Genomic DNA, 18458 nt, shown 5'->3' on the forward strand with positions numbered 1-18458 from the left:
TGCGCTTGGCCACACCCAGCTAATTTTTAAAATTTTTGTACAAATGGGATCTCACTATGTTACCCAGGCTGCTCTCACCTGGCCCTCAAGCGATCTTCCCACCTCCCAAAGTGCTGAGATTACAAGGCATGAGGCACTGCACCTGGCCTCTCCTGCATCCCCACATCGGGACCCTGGTGATTACATTGGGGCCATCCAGATAATCCAGGACAGTCTCCCCATCTCAAGACCCTTAACTTCATCACATCTAAAAAGTCCCTTTTGTCATGTAAGATCACATATTCATGGTGTCTAGGGTTTAGGATGCAGACATCTTTGAGTGCCATTATTGAGTCTAATGCAGCCCATTATGGTGGTCCTTAAGGTTCCCCTTTCCAGGGAAGTCACCCCAAATGTCAGGACAAGAGAGTTTCAGGATCTCCAGCCTCGGCTCTCTGGCCTCCTGCCCCCGCCCTGCCCAGCAGCGTCATTCAGCCTCTTCTGGGGCTCCTCTTACTTCAACGGCGAAGGCCTGAATTGGCAAACCCTCAGCACTCACTGCACAGGCACCAGGCCAGGCCAGCACAGTGAACGAGTGTCATGGAGGGAAGTCACAGGAACAGTGAGGATGCAGAGCAGAGGTACAGCTTGGGCAAGGGGCAGAGAGCCCCAGAAAAAGTGAAAGGGTTCCTCACTCCTGCATACCCCACTGCCCCAGCATGCACCTCCTGGCCCCTGCACACACCATCTGACACCCAACTGCCTCTAAATGCATCTCCAGAGCCCTGCACACACCTGCCCACACCCCACCACCCCAGCATGCCCCTGCAGGGGCCCTGCACACACCTGACTGCACCCCACCACCCCAGTATGCCCCTGCAGGCACCTCCAGGGCCCTGCACACACCTGCCCATACCCCACCACCACAACATGCCTGGACCGTGCACATACCTGCCTGCATCCCACCATCACAGCGTGCCCTGGCAGGCACCTCTGGGGTGTTGCACACACCATCTCCCACCCAGCGTCCACCACGGGGCCCACAGATGCACTGACATAGGTATATCCAGTTCAGCTTCTCCAGCCACCTGAGTCTTTGGGGCAACCTCTTCATTGTAGTGAAATCTCCACCCACCTTCCCTCTCCAAACCCGCTTCTTTGTCTACGGCGGTGGATGTATAGCATCACATCCCCAGAGGGTAATGGAGCATTTGGGTTTAATGGACAGTGCAAAGTGAATATCCACAAGGCCACACAGATAGGAATCAATGACTGAAAAAATAAATGGGGGAGGAGAGACAGCCATCCCTGTGGAATAATTCCAAGTCCTATCCGTCGATGCTCCCCCTTCCGGGAGGTGGAGCTTAACCCATCCCCATCCCATCAGACTGGGCTGCTTCCAAAGAGTAGAGTAGGGAATGAGGAATACCCACTTGACAGAGACCCCTGGCTGAACCCACCTTACCCAAGAGGTCCAGGTGCAGGTCACCTGGGGGAAGTTGCCCTCCTACGCCCCTGGAACTGGCTGTTCCTTTAGGTTAAGCAAAGTCTTAAGTAAGGGCACATGGGCAGGGCAAGGTGGTTCACACCCATAATCCCAGCTACTGGGGAGGTGAGGTAAGGCAGGAGGATCACTTGAGCCCAGAAGTTCCAGACCAGCCTGGTCAACATAGCGAGACCCCATCTCAAAAAAAAAAAAAAAGGTGGGGGTACATGGTCCTCTAGAGTGCTTGATGAAATGGTGTTGAGACTCACCTCGGTGGCTGTGGGCTGCCTAGGGGCCAGGCTCCATGGAGAAGGACCCGGTTGTGGCTTTTGGATCCTGCACTGGGGCCTGAGTTCCCTCTGTCCTTGGACTTGGCCAAACTTCCCTGAGTTTCATCTGCAGAGTAGGGAAACAGCACCTCACCATGAGGGGTAAAGAGGAACCACGGTGCCCCCAGTCATTAGCGGCAGTGATTGTCACCATTGTCTTCAGCCCAGCTAGGCCCCACCAGCCAGTGGCTGTGGCCTCAGGCAAGCACTCAGACTGCCTCAGCTTCCCCAGCTGTGAAGCTGAACTGAGACTCCTCAGTTAAGGCTGGGAGGATTCCAGAGCACAGGGGCAAAGGGATCTCTGAACAATAGCCACATTTTTTCTTTTTTTTTTTTTTTGGAGAAGGAGTCTCGTTCTGTCGCCCAGGCTGGAGTGCAGTGCCGCGATCTCAGCCCACTGCAACCTCTGCTTCCGAGGTTCAAGCTCTTCTCCTTCCTCAGCCTCCCGAATAGCTGGGATTACAGGTGCTCACCACATGCCCAGCTAATTTTTGTATTTTTAGTAGAAATGGGCTTTCGCCATTTTGCCCAGGCTGGTCTTGAACTTCAGGTGAGGCTGGCCTTGGCCTCCCAAGTGTTAGGATTACAGGTGTGAGCCACCACACCCGGCCAATAGCCACTATTGTGTTGTATGGGTGCCTGTGTCTTCACCCCATTCTCACCCCCACATGCAGAGGCAGAAACAGGCCCTGGAGGAAGGAAGGCCTTTGCCTGAGCATGGCCCCAGACACTCTGAGGGGAGAGAGGAGAGGAGGGGAGAGGGGAGGGGAGGGGGCCAGCCAGGGTCAGGGTGCACTCTGCTGAGAAGGGCAATGGGTTCCCTGAAAACCAGGGCTGCCAGCGCCCTTCCCTGCCCCTCAACACTGAGCCCCTGGATGTAGCCACGCTGGCTCAGAGTCACCCTCCACAGTACCCCTTGGGACCATGTGCCCTGGAGGGCCCGGACCGAGAGGAGTCAGATCACCCGGCTAGTCCTTCTATAGCCACAGACACCCAACGTGTGTTTCCTGGACTTGGCATGCCCCAGAAGCTGCTGGTTTTCTCCAGGCTTTCTTTGTTTTAGCACTTTATGAGGGAGAGTCTTGCTCTGTCACCCAGGCTGGAGTGCAGTGGCATGATCACTGCAACCTCTGCCTCCCAGGTTCAAGCGTTTCTCCTGCCTCAGCCTCCTGAGTAGCTAGGACTACAGGTGAGCACCATCATACCTGGCTAACTTTTGTATTTTTAGTAGAGACAGGGTTTCACCATGTTGCCCAGGCTGGTCTCGAACTCCTGACCTCAGGTGATCCACCTGCCTTGGCATCCCAAAGTGCTGGGATTACAGGCATGAGCCACTGCACCCAGTCCAGAGAAATTATTAAGTTTCCTGTGGGGAGATGCTCAGAGGCCACGCAAACACCCTATTTCTCATCCTGTTTTCACCCACTCATTTTAGCATCTGCCCATGGTTTTATTTTATTTAAGTCTAGTCCATTTTTTTTGAAATAACATTTTAAAATTGTTTATATTTAACGTGTACAACATGTTGTGTGGTTTTGGGGGGTTTTGCTTTTTTTGTTTTGTTTCGTTTTGAGACATAGTCTTGCTCTCTCACCCAGGCTGGAGTGCAGTGGTGCGATCTCAGCTCACTGTAACCTCAACTTCTTGGTTTCAGATGATCCTCCTGCCTCAGCCTCCTGAGTAGCTGGGACTACAGGTACATGCCACCACACCTGGCTAATTTTTGTATTTTTTGTAGAGATGGGGCTTTTCCATGTTGCCCATGTTGGGAAATGTGATGTTCTGATATATTTACTTTGATATACATATATAGTGAAGTGATTACTGTAGTCAAACAAACTACAAACTAATATAAAAATCATCCCATATAGTTACCGTGTGTGGGGGAGGTGCGCTGGGTGGGGAGGGTGAGGTTACCAGTAATTGATACAATGCTATTAACTATAGTCCTCATGCTGTCCATTAGATCTCTAGCATACTTGCCTTCTGTAACTGTAACTCTGTTCCATTTGACCTACAATCTTCCCATTTCCCCCCGCTCCTGGTAACCGCCATTTTACTCTATTTCTACGTATTTGATTTTTTTTTTCTAATTCCACATATAAATGAGATCATGCAGCATCTGTCTTTCTGTGCCTGGCTTATTCGGTTATTCATGTATCTTCTAAATTCATCTGAATTGTCACAGATGTCAGGATCTCTTTTTGGTGTGTGTTTGTGACAGAGTCTCGCTCTGTCGCCCAGGCTGGAGTGCAGTGGCACGATTTCAGCTCACAGCAACCTCCACCTCCCAGGTTCAAGCGATTCTCCTGCCTCGGCCTCCCGAGTAGCTGGGATTATAGACGCACACCACCACACCCAGCTGATTTTTGTATTTTTAGTAGAGACGGGGTTTCACCATATTGGCCAGGCTGGTCTTGAACTCCTGACCTCAAATGATCCGCCCACTTCGGCCTCCCAAAGTGCTGGGATTACAGGTGTGAGCCACCGTGCCCAGCCGTCCCCATGGTTCTTGATGGCAACAATTAATACTAGCCTTTGCCTAATGGTGTTTTCTATTTCCATCATTCCATCTGCATTTATTAATTGAAATTCAACTGTAAGGAAGTGCTGTCTCTTCTCCCCCATTTATTGAGCTACTTGGAAAAACAAAGACCATCCAAATGAGAGCAGCACAGGCTGCTTATTCAGAGTTTGCAAGGGAGTCAGCCGAAGCTCCAAGGCAGGCAGGGGAGAGGGAGAGCTGTGGAGTGGAAAAGGGCAGGCTCAAGTGAGCCCACAGGAGGCTGTTGGCCTGGGGAAGCTGGGGGCAGCCAGCTAACAGCAGGTGTCCTGTGGGGTTGCTTAGGGAAGTACAATTGGCTTTCTCTGGTTGGTCCTAAGTTGGAAGGGGGGCCGGTGTTAGAGAAGCTGCAATCACTGACCAGGTCCTGAGCATGCTGCAGAGGTTGGTGGTTGGTTTCCGGAGCTGGTTGCTGCACAGGTTTTGGGCCACAGTTTTGTTGCCATGTGTGGATTGGCCATTGTCCTGCACCTCTTCTGCCTCTTACCAGGAGTTTCTAAGGAACGGTTCCAGACCCCACCCCAGCCCTGCATATAAATCTGATCTTCAATTTTTTTTTTTTTTTTTTGAGACAAAGTCTCACTCTGTCACCCAGGCTTGAGCATAGTGGTGTGATCACGGCTCACTGCAAGCTCCACCTCCCGGGTTCACACCATTCTCCTGCCTCAGCCTCCCGAGTAGCTGGGACGACAGGTGCCCGCCACCACACCTGGCTAATTTTTTTGTATTTTTAGTAGAGATGGGGTTTCAACGTGTTAGCCAGGATGGACTCGATCTCCTGACCTCGTGATCTGCCTGCCCCGGCCTCCCAAAGTGCTGGGATTACAGGTGTGAGCCACCACGCCTGGCCTGAGACGGAGTTTCACTCTGGTCACCCAGGCTGGAGTGCAATGGCGCCATCTCAGCTCACCGCAACCTCCGCCCCCTGGGTTCAAGCAATTCTCCTGCCTCAGCCTCCTCAGTAGCTGGGATTATAGGCATGTGCTACCACACCCGACTATTTTTTTTTTTTTTTTTTTGTATTTTTTAGTAGAGACAGGGTTTCACCATGTTAGCCAAGATGGTCTTGATCTCCTGACCTTGTGATCCCCCTGCTTTGGCCTCTCAAAGTTCTTGGATTACAGGCATGAGCCACTGCGCCTGACATTTTTTTTTTTCGTTTTCTTTTGTTTTTTGAGACAGCGTCTCTTTCTGACACCCAGGATGGAGTGCAGTGGCACGATCTTGGCTCACTGTAACCTCTGCCTCCTGGGTTCAAGCGATTCTTCTGCCTCGGCCTCTCAAGTAGCTGGGACTACAGGCATGCACCACCACACCTGGCTAATTTTTGTATTTTTAGTAGAAACAGTGGTTTGCCATGTTGCCCAAGCTGCTCTTGAACTCCTGGCCTCAAGCGATCTGCCCTCCTTGGCCCAAAGTGCTGGGATTACAGGCGTGAGCCACTGCGCCTGGCCAGTGATCCTCAACTTTGATTCAAATGGGCACCTGTTCTTTCTGTACTTCCTGAAACAAAGCGTGGTGGCACCCTTTAGAGAGAGCTCAACTTATACTCTGAATTTGACAAATGCGCAGTTGAACTTTAAAACAGATTCCAGGGCTGGGCGCGGGGCCTCACGCCTATAATCCCAGTACTTTGGGAGACTGAGGCGGGCAGATCACGAGGTCAGGAGTTCAAGACCAACCTGACCAACATGGTGAAACCCCATCTCTAGTAAAAGTACAAAAAAGTTAGCCAGGCATGGTGGTGCGTGCCTGTAATCCCAGCTACTCAGGAGGCTGAGGCAGGAGAATTGCTTGAACCCGGGAGGTGGAGGTTGCAGTGAGCTGAGATCGCAGCAGTGCACTCCAGCCTGGGTGACAGAGCAAGACTCCATCTCAAAAATAATAATAATAATAATAATAATAATAATAATAATAATAAATTTTATATATATATAAAAAATCAGATTCCAGGCAGCCAGGTGTGGTAGCTCACACCTGTAATCCCAGCACTTTGGGAGGCCGAGGAGGGTGGATCACCTAAGGTCAGGAGATTGAGACCAGCCTGCCCAACATGGTGAAACCCCGTCTCTACAGAAAAATACAAAAATTAGCTGCGCATGGCAGCACACGCCTGTAATCCCAGCTACTTATGAGGCCAAGGCAGGAGAATCACTTGAACCTGGGAGGCAGAGGTTACAGTGAGCCGAGATCACGCCATTGCACTCCAGCCTGGGTGACAGAGCGAGACTCTGTCTCAAAAAACAAAAACAAAAACAAAAAACACCTCTAAACTCTAACAAATGAGCTGAGAAGAGTAAGGCATTTCAGCAGGAATGTCTGTTCCACTGGGGGTCCCTGGAGGGAGAGCAGGAGTCTGCCTTCTGAGCTTTCCTTGGGCCCTTTCCAAAGATTGTTTTCTTAGGCAAAAACTTTGACAAGTGGCCAATCTAGTGTCCTGTCCCACCTTGGCCTGCAGATCCTATTTTATATAAATCATCTTTGAACTTGTGAGTGACTTAACATTTTAAGAAGGCCAAGTTTGGGTTTTGAAGCAAAACCAGCGTGTCTGTCCCCCAACCCCCCAAATGATGTCTAGGAGCTCCCGTGTCAGTTTCACCCCTTCTTGAAAGTCACAGCCAGGTGTCTGCTTGCTCATTAAGGGGCAGAGGTGCCACCCCAAGTGGCCGCCCCATGCAGAAGAGGAAAATATCTTTTTCTCACTCATCTTAGGTTCATGGCTGAGGCCCCTGTAACAAAAGACAGATTAACAAGATAAAAGCAGACAAATTTATTTAAAACAAGTTTTACGTGTCTTGGGAGCCTTTATACGGAAACAAAGACCTCCCCACAAAACAGGTAAACCTGCGTATGTTTATGTTAGGTTTGATGAAGATTAGAGTCATGGGCAAATCTGATTAGAGGGCAAAAGGGTCTGATCTGGCTGGGTTCCGTGGCACACACCTGTAATCCCAGCGTTTTGGGAGGCTGAGGCGGGAGGATCACTTGAGTTCAAGACCAGCCTGGGTGAGACCCCGTCTCAAAACAACAACAACAACAACAAAAAGCTTCTGATTTAATGATAATAACCTTGGGGGAACTTAGCAAGGCCTGTTTGTTCAGGTTCTTCTTGGCATCTCTGCATCTTCTGTTCCCCTCCTCCAGGTACAGGGGAGGCACCTCCCACCTGAGGGTCTCATGACCTGCTTCTGGGGAGAAGGGAAAAGAAACAGTGCTTCCTGCTTCTGTGTTCTCAAAGGCCAAGGTCATATTTTAGGCTATTATGTCCCGAACCCCATCCCTTGTTCTCACTGTGGTTCCCGGGGTCCGGGATGTCACATGGCTTTTCCCTTTGCCTTCCTGAGCTGCAGCAAACACGGCTCACTCCTGAACACAGGGAGCATCTTTCTGCTGTGACAAAAGACAAAAGCGTGTCTCTTGGGCCCGTTTCTGCTGAAATCCTCAGGGACCTCCTCCCCCAGTTCTGCGGTCTGTCCTACCCAGTTCCAGAATTCACTTCATGGGTGTCTTTTCTAATTTAAATTCATGTAAAGGTAGTTTGGGCTGGGCGCGGTGCCTCATGCCTGTAATCCCAGCACTTTAGGAGGCCAACGCAGGCAGATCACCTGAAGTAAGGAGTTTGAGATCAGCCTGGCCAACATGGTGAAACCCCGTCTCTACTAAAAATACAAAAACTTAGCCGGGTGTGGTGGTGCGCGCCTATAATCCCAGCTAATCGGGAGGTTGAGGCAGAAGAATCGCTTGAACTCGAGAGGTGGAGGTTGCAGTGAGCAAGATTGCACCACTGCACTCCAGCCTGGGCAACAAGCATGAAACTCTGTCTCAAAAGTAAAATAAAATAAATAAAATAAAAATAAATAAAGGGTAGTTTGTATCACTACCTTAAAAATAAATTCAATATTTCTGCAAAATGGGAGGTGATGGGGAAAAAACAAATTAAGTACAGTGGAAACACAAGAATGTTATGGCCGGGTGCGGTGGCTCCCACCTGGAATCCCAGCGCTTTGGGAGGCTGAGGCAGGAGGATCACTTGAGCCCAGGAGTTCAAGACCAGCCTGGGCAACATAAGGAGACGCTGTCTCTACAGAAAATTAAAAACTTAGCCAGGTCTGGTGGCATGAGCCTATAATCCCAGCTATTCAGGAGGGTGAGGTGGGAGGATCACTTGAGACCAGGAGGTCGAGGCTATAGTGAGCTATGATTATGCCACTGCACCCAAGCCTGGGCAACAGAGCAAGACCCTGACTATAAAACAGCAGCAACAACAAAAAGAATGTCATGAAAACCTGTGTCTCTGATGGTTGCAGGCATTGGTGCCCTGGGGCCCTCTTCCTCTTGAGACAGGGAGGGTGGCGGGTGCTGGTGGTGCTGGGACTCCCTCCTTGGCCTCACCAAGGGATGAGGAGGCAGCTGGAACAGAAGCAGGCCGCTCTTGTGCTGTGGGATCATGCACTGGCTGTGGTGGCCCACCGTGCTCCAGGCCTCATCTTCAACCCTCCCCACTGTGTCTGTGTCTCCTACTCTGTCTCTTACAAGGACACCAGTCATTGCACTTAGGGCCCACCCTAACCCTCATCTAGAGATCTTGCCTTAATCACATCTGCACAGACCCTTTTTCCTAAAAGTGTCACATTCACAGGTTCTGGGGGCAGGGTGTATCTTTCAGGGGCCATCGTTCCACCCCCTCCAGTTATGTCCCCCAGCCCCAGCTGCCATCAGTGCTCTGTCACCTGCAGGGCCTAGCACACTTGTGTAGTTCCGGCCAGGTTGTGCAGTGACTTTGTCTATGTCTGTGGGTGCCACTCGAGGCTGAGCCCTGGCCCTGGGCAGGTGATCCAGTGAAGGATGGTACCATGGGCACTGCAGGCAGCCCTGTCTGGTGGCTCTTCTTGTTCACAGAGGCTGGGCAGGTGCAGCCAAGGGAGGGTCTGAGGCCGCAATGCCCTTCTGGGGAGACGGTTCCTCACAGGACTGTGACCTCCTGAGGAGCTCAGAGCAAGAGCCCACAGGAGGGCGGGAGGGACCCCCTTCGGCCAGGACCCAGGCCTCGGGCACCTCACCCACTGTTGGGGGATAGCAAATGGCTGAATCCTTTCTGGGGAAGGTAACTTTGCAGAACATGTCCAGGCCACCTGACCCAGCACCTCGATTCTAGGAATCAAGGAGTAGAGAGGCTGCGCCGTTCTCACCCAAGCGCCCAAGTGCAAGGACAGCCCCCAGGGTCTGCAGCGGCAGGGGTGGTGCTGGGCAGCAGTCAGACATGGCTGATTGTTGCGGGGGGCGGGGTGAAACAGATGCAGTGCATCCCATAGGCTGATGATGAAAGATGCCGACCCCCAGCAACCGGCTGGGAAAGGTCTTTAGGACCTGGTTTCTGTCTGTTTGCGAGCAGTTTTGTTTATTTTTATTTTTTGAGACCCAGTCTTGCTCTGTCACCCGTGCTGGAGTGTACTGCTGAAATCACGGCTCATTGAAGCCTCAACCTCTTGGGCTCAGGTGACCTTCTCACCTCAGCCTCTCGAGTACCTGGGACCACAGGTGCATGCCATCACATCCAACTAATTTTTTTCTCTAGAGACAGGGTCTCACTATGTTGCCCAGGCTTGTCTCAAACTCCTGGGCTCAAGCGATCCTCCTACCTCAGCCTCTCAAAGTGCTGGGATTCCAGGTGCGTGCCACCACGCCCAGCTGAGAGCAGTTTTAGATTTACAGAAAAATTGCAAAGGCTGTACCAAGTTCCCCGACACCGCACACATCTAGCGTCCCTTACGCATAACCTCTCACAGTGCTGTGCTGCATTTGCCTCACTAATGAACAAGTGCTGAGATGGTATTAATATTAATGGAGCTCCACACTTTATTCACGTTCTTCCATTTTTCCTGAATGTCCTTTCTCTGTCCAAGGATCCCACCTGATCTTTAGTCCTCACATCTCCTTAGACTCCTCTGGGCTGAGACGGTTTCTCAGGCTCTTTGTTTTTGGTGACCGTGACAGTTTTGGGGAGCAGTGGTCAGGGCTGCTGGAGAATGCCCCTCTGGTGGGATGTGTCTGGTGTTTTTTCCTTTCTTTCTTTTGAGACAGAGTCTCGCTGTGTCACCCAGGCTGGAATGCAGTGGCGTGATCTCGGCTCACTGCAACCTCCACCTCCTGGGTTCAAGTGATTCTCCTGACTCAGCCTCCTGAGTAGCTGAGATTACAGGCGCCTGCCACCATGCCCGGCCAATTTTTGTATTTTTAGTAGAGACGGGATTTTGCCAGGTTGGCCAGGCTGGTCTTAAACTCCTGAGCTCGTGATCTGCCCGCCTCAGCCTCCCAAAGTGCTGGGATTACAGGCGTGAGCCACTGCACCCAGCCTGATGTTTTTCTCACGGTCAGATGGGGTGATGGATCTGGGAGAGGAAGACCCTAGTCGTCACACTCCATCAGAGGCACATGCGTCCACCTGACTTATCCCAGCCAGCGTTGCCCTGGATCACCTAGCCCAGCTGGGATCCATCAGGTTTCTGTGCTGCAGTCACTGACAGCCCCCTTTCCAGACTGCACTCTTTGGAAAGAAGCCGCTAAGCGCAGCCACACCTGAGGGCAGGAGGCATGGCCCCTCCTGGAGGTCCGAGCTGCTGAGCTATTTGGGAATCCTTTGCCTGGGAGATTTGTCTCTTCCCTACCATGTACTTACTTATTCTGTCATTTCTTTATATTATATGGACTCATGGTTATTTTATAGTTCAGGCTTTCATCCATGATGCTTTATGTTTTTTTCCATTTCTACTCAAACTGTTCCAGCTTTGGCCATCAAGCGTTCTTTCAGTGGGTGCCCATGACCCCCTCGCCACACCCATCTGCTTTGGTTTCTGTTTCTGAGCATGCCCTCCATGACTGGCACCTCCACGTACGTGCTTCAGGCTCATCCTTTCTCTCTGGCCCCATCTTTGAAGCAGGTGTTTCTCCCAGAGCCAGTGCCCATGGGTCCATGTTCACTAGGAGAGTCAGCAGTGGAGGCTGGTGTAGTAGAATCCCAAGTGCACTTTGTACAGCATCACTCACCGGCACTGATGCCTGCTCTGGGGCCTCTGCACCCTTTGCTTCACTTTGCAGTAATGCGTTTTCATTTACTGGATGATTTTAAAACGTGGGAACTAACCAGGCACGGTGGCCATGCCTGGAATCCCAGCATTTTGGGAGGCTGAGGCCAGAGGATCGCTTGAGCCCAGGAGTTCCAGACCAGCCTGGGCAACATAGTGAGTCCCTGTATCTACAAAATATAAAATGAAAAATAAAAATTAGCCAACCCAGTCGGACGCGGTAGCTCATGCTTGTAATCCCAGCACTTTGGGAGGCCACGTCAGGAGGATCACATGAGGCCAGGAATTCAAAACCAGCCTGGCCAACATGGCAAAACCCTAGCTCTACTAAAAATAAAAAAATTAAAAATAGCTGGGTTTGGTAGTAATCGTCCGTAATCCCAGGTACTTGAGAGGCTGAGGCACAAGAATCACTTGAACCTGGAAGGCAGAGGCTGCAGTGAACCGAGATCATGCCACTGCATTCCAGCCTGGGCTACAGAGGGAGATTCTGTCAAAGCAAAAACAAAAACAAAAACAAAAAAACACCCTTAGCTGACTAAGTGGGAGGATCACTTGGGCTCAGGAATTTGAGGCTGCAGTGAGCTATGATTGTTCTACTGCACTCGAGCCTGGGTGGGAAAAAAAAAAAAGGCCGGGTGCGGTGGCTCATGCCTGTAATCCCAGCACTTTGGGAGGCTAAGGCAGGCAGATCACCTGAGGTCAGGAGTTTGAGACTAGCCTGGCCAACATGGTGAAACCCTATCTCTACTAAAAATAAAAAATTAGCTGGGTGTGGTAGCGGGCGCCTGTAGTCCCAGCTACTTGGGAGGCTGAAGCACAAGAACTGCTTAAACCTAGGAGGTGGAGGTTGCAGTGAGCCAAGATCGTGCCACTGCACTCCAGCCTGGGTGACAGAGTGAGACTCTGTCTCAAAAAAATAAATAAATAAAAAATAAAGTATTTTGGTGGACAGAGACCCTCGGATCCAAGCTGACACAAGCCCACTGGATGTTTGGCCTGACAGTGGTATTGGCACCGAGCACCTCGGTGCCCACTGGATGTTTGGCCTGACAGTGGTGTTGGCACTGAGCACCTCGGTCACGCTGGCCCCACAACCCGCTGGTAGCTGTGTGACCTTGGCTGGCTGCTTAACTTCTCTGAGCCTGTTTGCTCCCTGGGCACCAGATTTGGAAAAAGAACAGACTGTTTGTGAGGATTACATTCCAGTACCAACAAGAAAGGCTTTTGTAAATGATTAAGCAGTACACACAGGACCGTGGCTGCGGAATGCAGTTGAGGGCATCCCTCCCCACACAGGGAGCCAGAAACCGGGATAGGAAAAGGCTGGTGGAACACCCACCATCTCTCAGGATCTCGCCGTATCTTACCACCTCCCCTTACCCCCCCAGGACCGAGTCTCCTGCCATTCCGAGCAGGCCTGGTATGGGTAATGGTGTGAAGGAAGGCCCAGTGCGATTGCATGAGGATGCTGAGGCTGTCCTGTCCTCGTCCGTCTCATCAAAGGCAAGTACCCCGGCCTCCTGGGATGGGTGTTCTCCTGGGGCCCCAGCCTCCCCACCCCCCCTCCCAGGCTCCCTGCCCCCTCCTCCCAGCCTCTGCGCCCCCTCCAAACAGGCTCAGGGATCCCTCTCCTGTGCTCCATGCAGCCCATCACAAATCACCCTGCACCTAGGATGTGCATGTTGGTACCCCTTCCTACCTGGGCTGAGGGTGGAGTGGTGGAGCCTCTCCGCTCCCACAGCCCCAGATACTCCATCATGGGATGGAGGACGCCAGCCACCCTCTATTCCACCAAAAGCCCCACTTGTGATGTGAATCCAACCAGCCCAGCCACCTGGTAAGAGGCCAAAACCTAACCCAGTGCCAGCGTGGGGTGGGAAGCCTGAGGTATCAGACATGTCTTGGAGCCCCCTTTTCTCCCTCAGATTTTGGAACACTAAGGAATTAGCCAAGGCCAGGCATGGTGGCTCATGCCTATAATCCCAGCACTTTGGGATGCTGAGGTGGGAGGATCATATGAGACCAGGAGTTTGAGACCAGCCTGGGCAACATGGTGAAACCCCGTCTCTACTAAAAATATAAAAACTAGCCAGGCGTGGTGGCGCACACCTGTAATCCCAGCTACTTGGGAGGCTGAGGCAGTTGAATCGCTTGAACCTGGAAGGCAGAGGTTGCAGTGAGCCAAGATTGTGCCACTGCACCCCAGCCTGAGCGACAGGGTGAAACCCTGTCTCAAAAACAAAAAAAAAGAGCCAAATGCAGAGAGCCAAAGGGGGTGGGCATGCTTGGTCTTTACTCTGCATTTCCAAGTTCACCTCTTAAGTCCACAATTCCACTGAAGAAAAGATATTCTCTCAAAGCAATTGGGTCAGCCCTGTTGTTCACCATAGAAACCAGAACCCCCACTGGCCCCTAAGTCCTCTCAGCTGAACCTGAAACACAGACCGACCCAGCCCCATGCAGAAATCATCGCACTCCCAGGGCCTGACTCAGGCCGACTGCACAGGCAGTTTTCAAAGTCCATGGGGTCAAAGGCTGAGGTGGCGTCATCTTCCAGGCCTCCCGACCTTTCCCCGGATTCCAGGTGACATCTCAGAGCAGCAGGCGGGCGGGAGGACTCATTCACTGGGGTCACCACCAGGTGACTGAGGCACAGGGCAGGCACGTGCCTTGAAGTTTAGTGAAGGTCCCAACAGAGCTGGAAGAACACCTGGATATGGCTGTTGCTCTGCATGCCGGAGAGGAGGGGTCTGCAACGTGGATCCCACCACGTGGACAAGCTTGAGGCAGCGGTGGCTGCTGAACCACACGCAGAAATGCGCCAGTGCTGGTTACTTGCCGGGCGTCACACACACATGCCCATTCTCTTCTGTACTGGCAGGCCCCAACAACATTGCTCTTGGTCCGCCTGGCCAGCCCCAAGGTGGGAGGGACTCACTCTGCAATGTCTCTTTTCTTTGGTTAAGAAGCTGAGCCTTGGCTGGGATGGTGGCTCACACCTGTAATCCCTGCACTCTGGGAGGCCCAGGTGGGAGGATTGCTTGAGGTCAGGAGTTCGAGACCAGCCTGGCCAACATGGTGAAACCCCGTCTCTACTAAAAATACAAAAAATCGGCCAGGAGTGGTGGCACGCACCTGTAATCCCAGCTCCCCATGAGGTTGAAGTGGGAGAATCGCTTGAACTCAGGAGGTGGAGGTTGCAGTGAGCTGAGATCATGCCACTGTACTCCAGCCTAGGCGAAAGAGTGAGACCCTGTCTCAGAAAAAAAAAAAAATACTGAGCTTCTTCCCACGGTGTTTATGGCCAACATGCATCCCATCTGGGATTGCCCACTTTCTCTTGTCAGCTGCCTGGCCGACAAATCCTTCTTTCGTAGGATCTCCCCACGTGATGGATCTTGAAACTTCAACCCCTCAGTGATGCCTGCTCCCAGCTCTTTGGATAATAAAGTGTTTGTGTTCATTAGAGAGGAGCTGGAAGTATCAGCTAGAGGCAGCAGCCTCCACTGAGCATGTGAACTGGCCCCAACACACGTCCTCCAGGTGCCACTGGTGGCTACCTGGAGAGGTGCAGTTTATGGACATGTGTTCCTGATACTAAGATTTGGCATTGGCCAGGCATGGTGACTCACACCAGAGATCCCAGCACTTTAGCAGGCCAAGACGGGAGGATTGCTTGAACCCAGGAGTTTGAGAACAGCCTGGGTAACATAGCAAGACCTTGTCTTTGCAAAAAAATAAAATTAGCTGGGTGTGGTGGCACACATCTGTGGTCTCAGCTACTGAGGAGGCTGAGGTGGGAGGATCACCTGAGCCCAAGAGGTCATGGCTGCAGTGAGCTATGATCGTGCACTTGCACTCCAGCCTGGTGGCAGAGTGGGATCCTATCTCAAAAAAAAACAACACAGAGTTGGCTTTGTAACGTTAAGAGCCTCGGCTGGGCCCGCTGGCTCACGCCTGTAATCCCAACACTTTGGGAGGCCGAGACAGGCGATCACCTGAGCCTCAGGGGTTCGAGACCAGCCTGGGCAACGTGGAGAAACCCTATCTTTGCTAAAAATACAAAAATTAGCCAGGCAGGGTGGCGCGCAGCTGTAATCCCAGGTACTGGGAAGGCTGAGGCAGGACAAACAACCACTTGAACCCCGGAGGCAGAGGTTGCAGTGAGCCAAAATTGCGCCACCGCACTCCAGCCTGGTGGACAGAGAGAGACTGTCTCAAAAAACAAACAGAACGACAAACTGATAGGAGGTAACCACCGAATGGAGGAGATGGAAGAACTCTGTGTCTCCAGCAGGGTGCAGGGAGGCACTCTCCATGGAATATTCCATTTGCACACAGAGGCCCATTCCAGAGGGGAGCAGCTGGTCCGACTGATTCAGAGAAGAAACTGGCCTGGAGCTGGTAAGGCCTTGGACTGCTGCTGGGACCACCAACAAGTGCCCGCAATTCTCAAAGCTCATGGAACCAGACATCTGCAACCTGGCTGCATGTCCCAGAAAAGGCAGAGGTCCCCAAAGACAGCCTCCGAGAAGCTAGGAGAAGATCAAACTCCATGGCGAAGTTTGGCCTCAGAAACAAAATCGCTGTGCAATCTGTCCCTTTGAGGAAGGGAGGGCTGGGCTGGTGGAGGGGACCCTGGGAGCATTGAGGAAAAAGAGGCTGTGTTCTGTGGAACCAGACTGGGGGTGCAAGGCTGCTGGGTAGCCCAGGACATGTGGGAGAGGGTCTGAGAGCTGGCACCTTGCCGTTGCAAAGATAGGACTGGGAGACCAAAGAGGGCACCCTCTGCCTGAGCTCAGTCAGGGCAGAGCTGGGATTCAGGCCAAGTGTGCGGACAGACTCAGGCCCAGCCCTTTACCCCGAGCCACACACTGAGCTGAGCAAACTCCAGAGGTGGGGGCAGCCATGCTCAGTCCGACTCCGGTTGCCTGTTACACCTGAGTAGTGCGCCACATCCCTTCCCCATCTCCAGCCTCCACCATATCTATCCTGGGTTTCTGCAGGAGCCGCTTCTACCCTGGTCACATTTTTATTTTTATTTTTTATTTTTTCAGACACTCTGTCACCCTGTCTGGAGAATAGTGGTGCAATCACGGCTCACTGCAACCTTGGTATCCCGGGTTCAAGCGATTCTTCTGCCTCAGTTTTCTGAGTAACTAGGATTACAGGCACCCACCACCATGCCCGGCTAATTTTCGTATTTGTAGTAGAGATGGGGTTTCACCATGTTGGGCACGCTGGTCTCGAACTCCTGACCTCAGGTGATCTGCCCGCCTCGGCCTCCCAAAGTGCTGAGATTATAGGCATGAGCCACAGTGCCCAGCCCCACTCTGGTCATATTAAAAATGGCCCATTTCGGCCGGGCGCGGTGTCTCATGCTTGTAATCCCAGCACTTCAGAAGGCCGAGAAAGGCAGATCACTTGAGGCCAGGAATTCGAGACCATCCTGGCCAACATGGCGAAACCTCATTTCTACCAAAAATACAAAAATTAGCCAGGCGTGGTGGTGCTTGCCTATAATTCCAGCTACTCAGGAGGCTGAGGGAGGAGAATCGCTTGAACCCGAGAGGCAAAGTTTGCAGTGAGCTGAGATCACACCACTGTGTTCCAGCCTGGGCGACAGAGCGAGACTGTGCCTCAAAAAAAAATAAAAATAAAAATAACCCATTTATTTGGGCAAAGATCAGCCTCCTTGCCAGGCTTTGTAGGATCTAGCACCCACCTCTCTTTCCCATCTCCTTTCTCTTCTCTGGGCCCCCTCCCTTTCCCTGTGCCAGCAAATCTGCCCTCCTTGTGGTCCCCCAGGGTCCCCTGCTCCTTTTCACCCTAGCCTCTGAGTATTAATTCCTCCCCACCTAATACTATGACACACACCCCAAAGTGACCTGCACCTCATCCTTCAAGCTCAGCCTCTCACCTACCAACCCAGAGTTCTTACAGAACCCTGGGCCACCTCCTCGCGGCACCTTCCCGATGGGTGGCTGTATTTGCATTCATCTGATGATTCTGTTGGCATCTGGCTCTCTGTGTGGACCAGTGGCACCACGGGGACAGGAAGGGTCTTGTACACACCCCCACCCTGCACTGTGGGGCTCCAGGCCCTTCAGGATGCCCTTGTCTGGTGGGACTTCGCAGATTCCTGGGAGTCACTGAACAACCTGCTCTTCCACGTTACATTCAGACAGCAAAGCATTGCAGGCTGAGGCAGAAGAATGCTCTCCCCTACTTCTCCATGAGTCCCATGGCCAAGTCCACTGGGGAAATGGAATCAGAGTACCTCCCGTCCAGAACTTTCCAGAATGCTCTCTCCACTTCTCAGTGAGAGTCCCGTGGCCGAGTCAGCGGGGGAAATGGAAACTCCAACCTGATGGGCAGGTGGTGCCTGTGGGATCCCACAGGGCTCGGACACACTGCTGTGCGGCGTGACCTTCCAGGGAAGGAGGGAGGGCTGTGGGGGAGCAGGGGACTTGGGCAGCTCCAGAGGACTCCAGAAAGCGATGGCTCTCAGGCTGGCATGGGAGCAGTCAACGCGGGTTGGCAGCCGTCGTCAATGTCGCTGTTACCCCCTCAACTGGGCTGGATGAAGAGTCATAGATGCCTACCTCTGGAGTCCTGATCGGAAGTTGTGGGAAGGGACACGCTGGCACAGAGTCAGGGTCTGCTTGCCTGATACCCACTGCCAACCCCCCGACCCCAACGGTCCCTGGTGCCTGTTTTCAGTCCCTGTGTACCTAAAATGCCACAGTGCCGTAGTCAGGTGCACACAGGCTGTGGAGGGAACTGAAGTTTGCACGTGGGCCAGTCCTATTGTGAGCCTGTCTCTGAGAATGTGAAACCTGCACACCTCACCTCCAAAGTGGGTGGTACCTGTCATCTTGGGAGGTTTTCACTGTGTCCCCAGTAGGCTCTGTGGCCTGTGGACCCACCACAGATCACCCAGAACCAAGCAAGGCCAACATACTCAGGGTGGGGTACATCCCTCGGCCCCGGCCCAGAGGGTGTAAGGAAGGCAC

At 52.4% G+C, this 18458-nt stretch overlaps 1 protein-coding gene across 4 annotated transcripts in view; it reads left to right on the forward strand.

Annotated features, from left to right (window-relative positions):
• Window positions 1-18458, forward strand: part of SLC25A42 (solute carrier family 25 member 42) — a 48822-nt gene that overhangs the window by 19159 nt on the left and 11205 nt on the right. For 3 of the 4 annotated variants that reach the window (XR_008674260.2, XM_019015372.4, XM_004060352.5), the window contains exon 2: window positions 12831-12945. Coding sequence is in view for 3 of the 4 variants with exons in the window: in XM_019015372.4 (XP_018870917.1) it covers window positions 12865-12945 (81 nt within the window). In the remaining variant the exon portion in view is untranslated. Of the gene's footprint in view, window positions 1-3380; window positions 3491-12830; window positions 12946-18458 lie in introns of those variants that run through there. The other variant, XM_055372235.2, reaches the window with a different exon arrangement.

Source organism: Gorilla gorilla, chromosome 20 (assembly GCF_029281585.2).
Source record: "Gorilla gorilla gorilla isolate KB3781 chromosome 20, NHGRI_mGorGor1-v2.1_pri, whole genome shotgun sequence".
Classification (NCBI taxonomy): domain Eukaryota; kingdom Metazoa; phylum Chordata; class Mammalia; order Primates; family Hominidae; genus Gorilla; species Gorilla gorilla.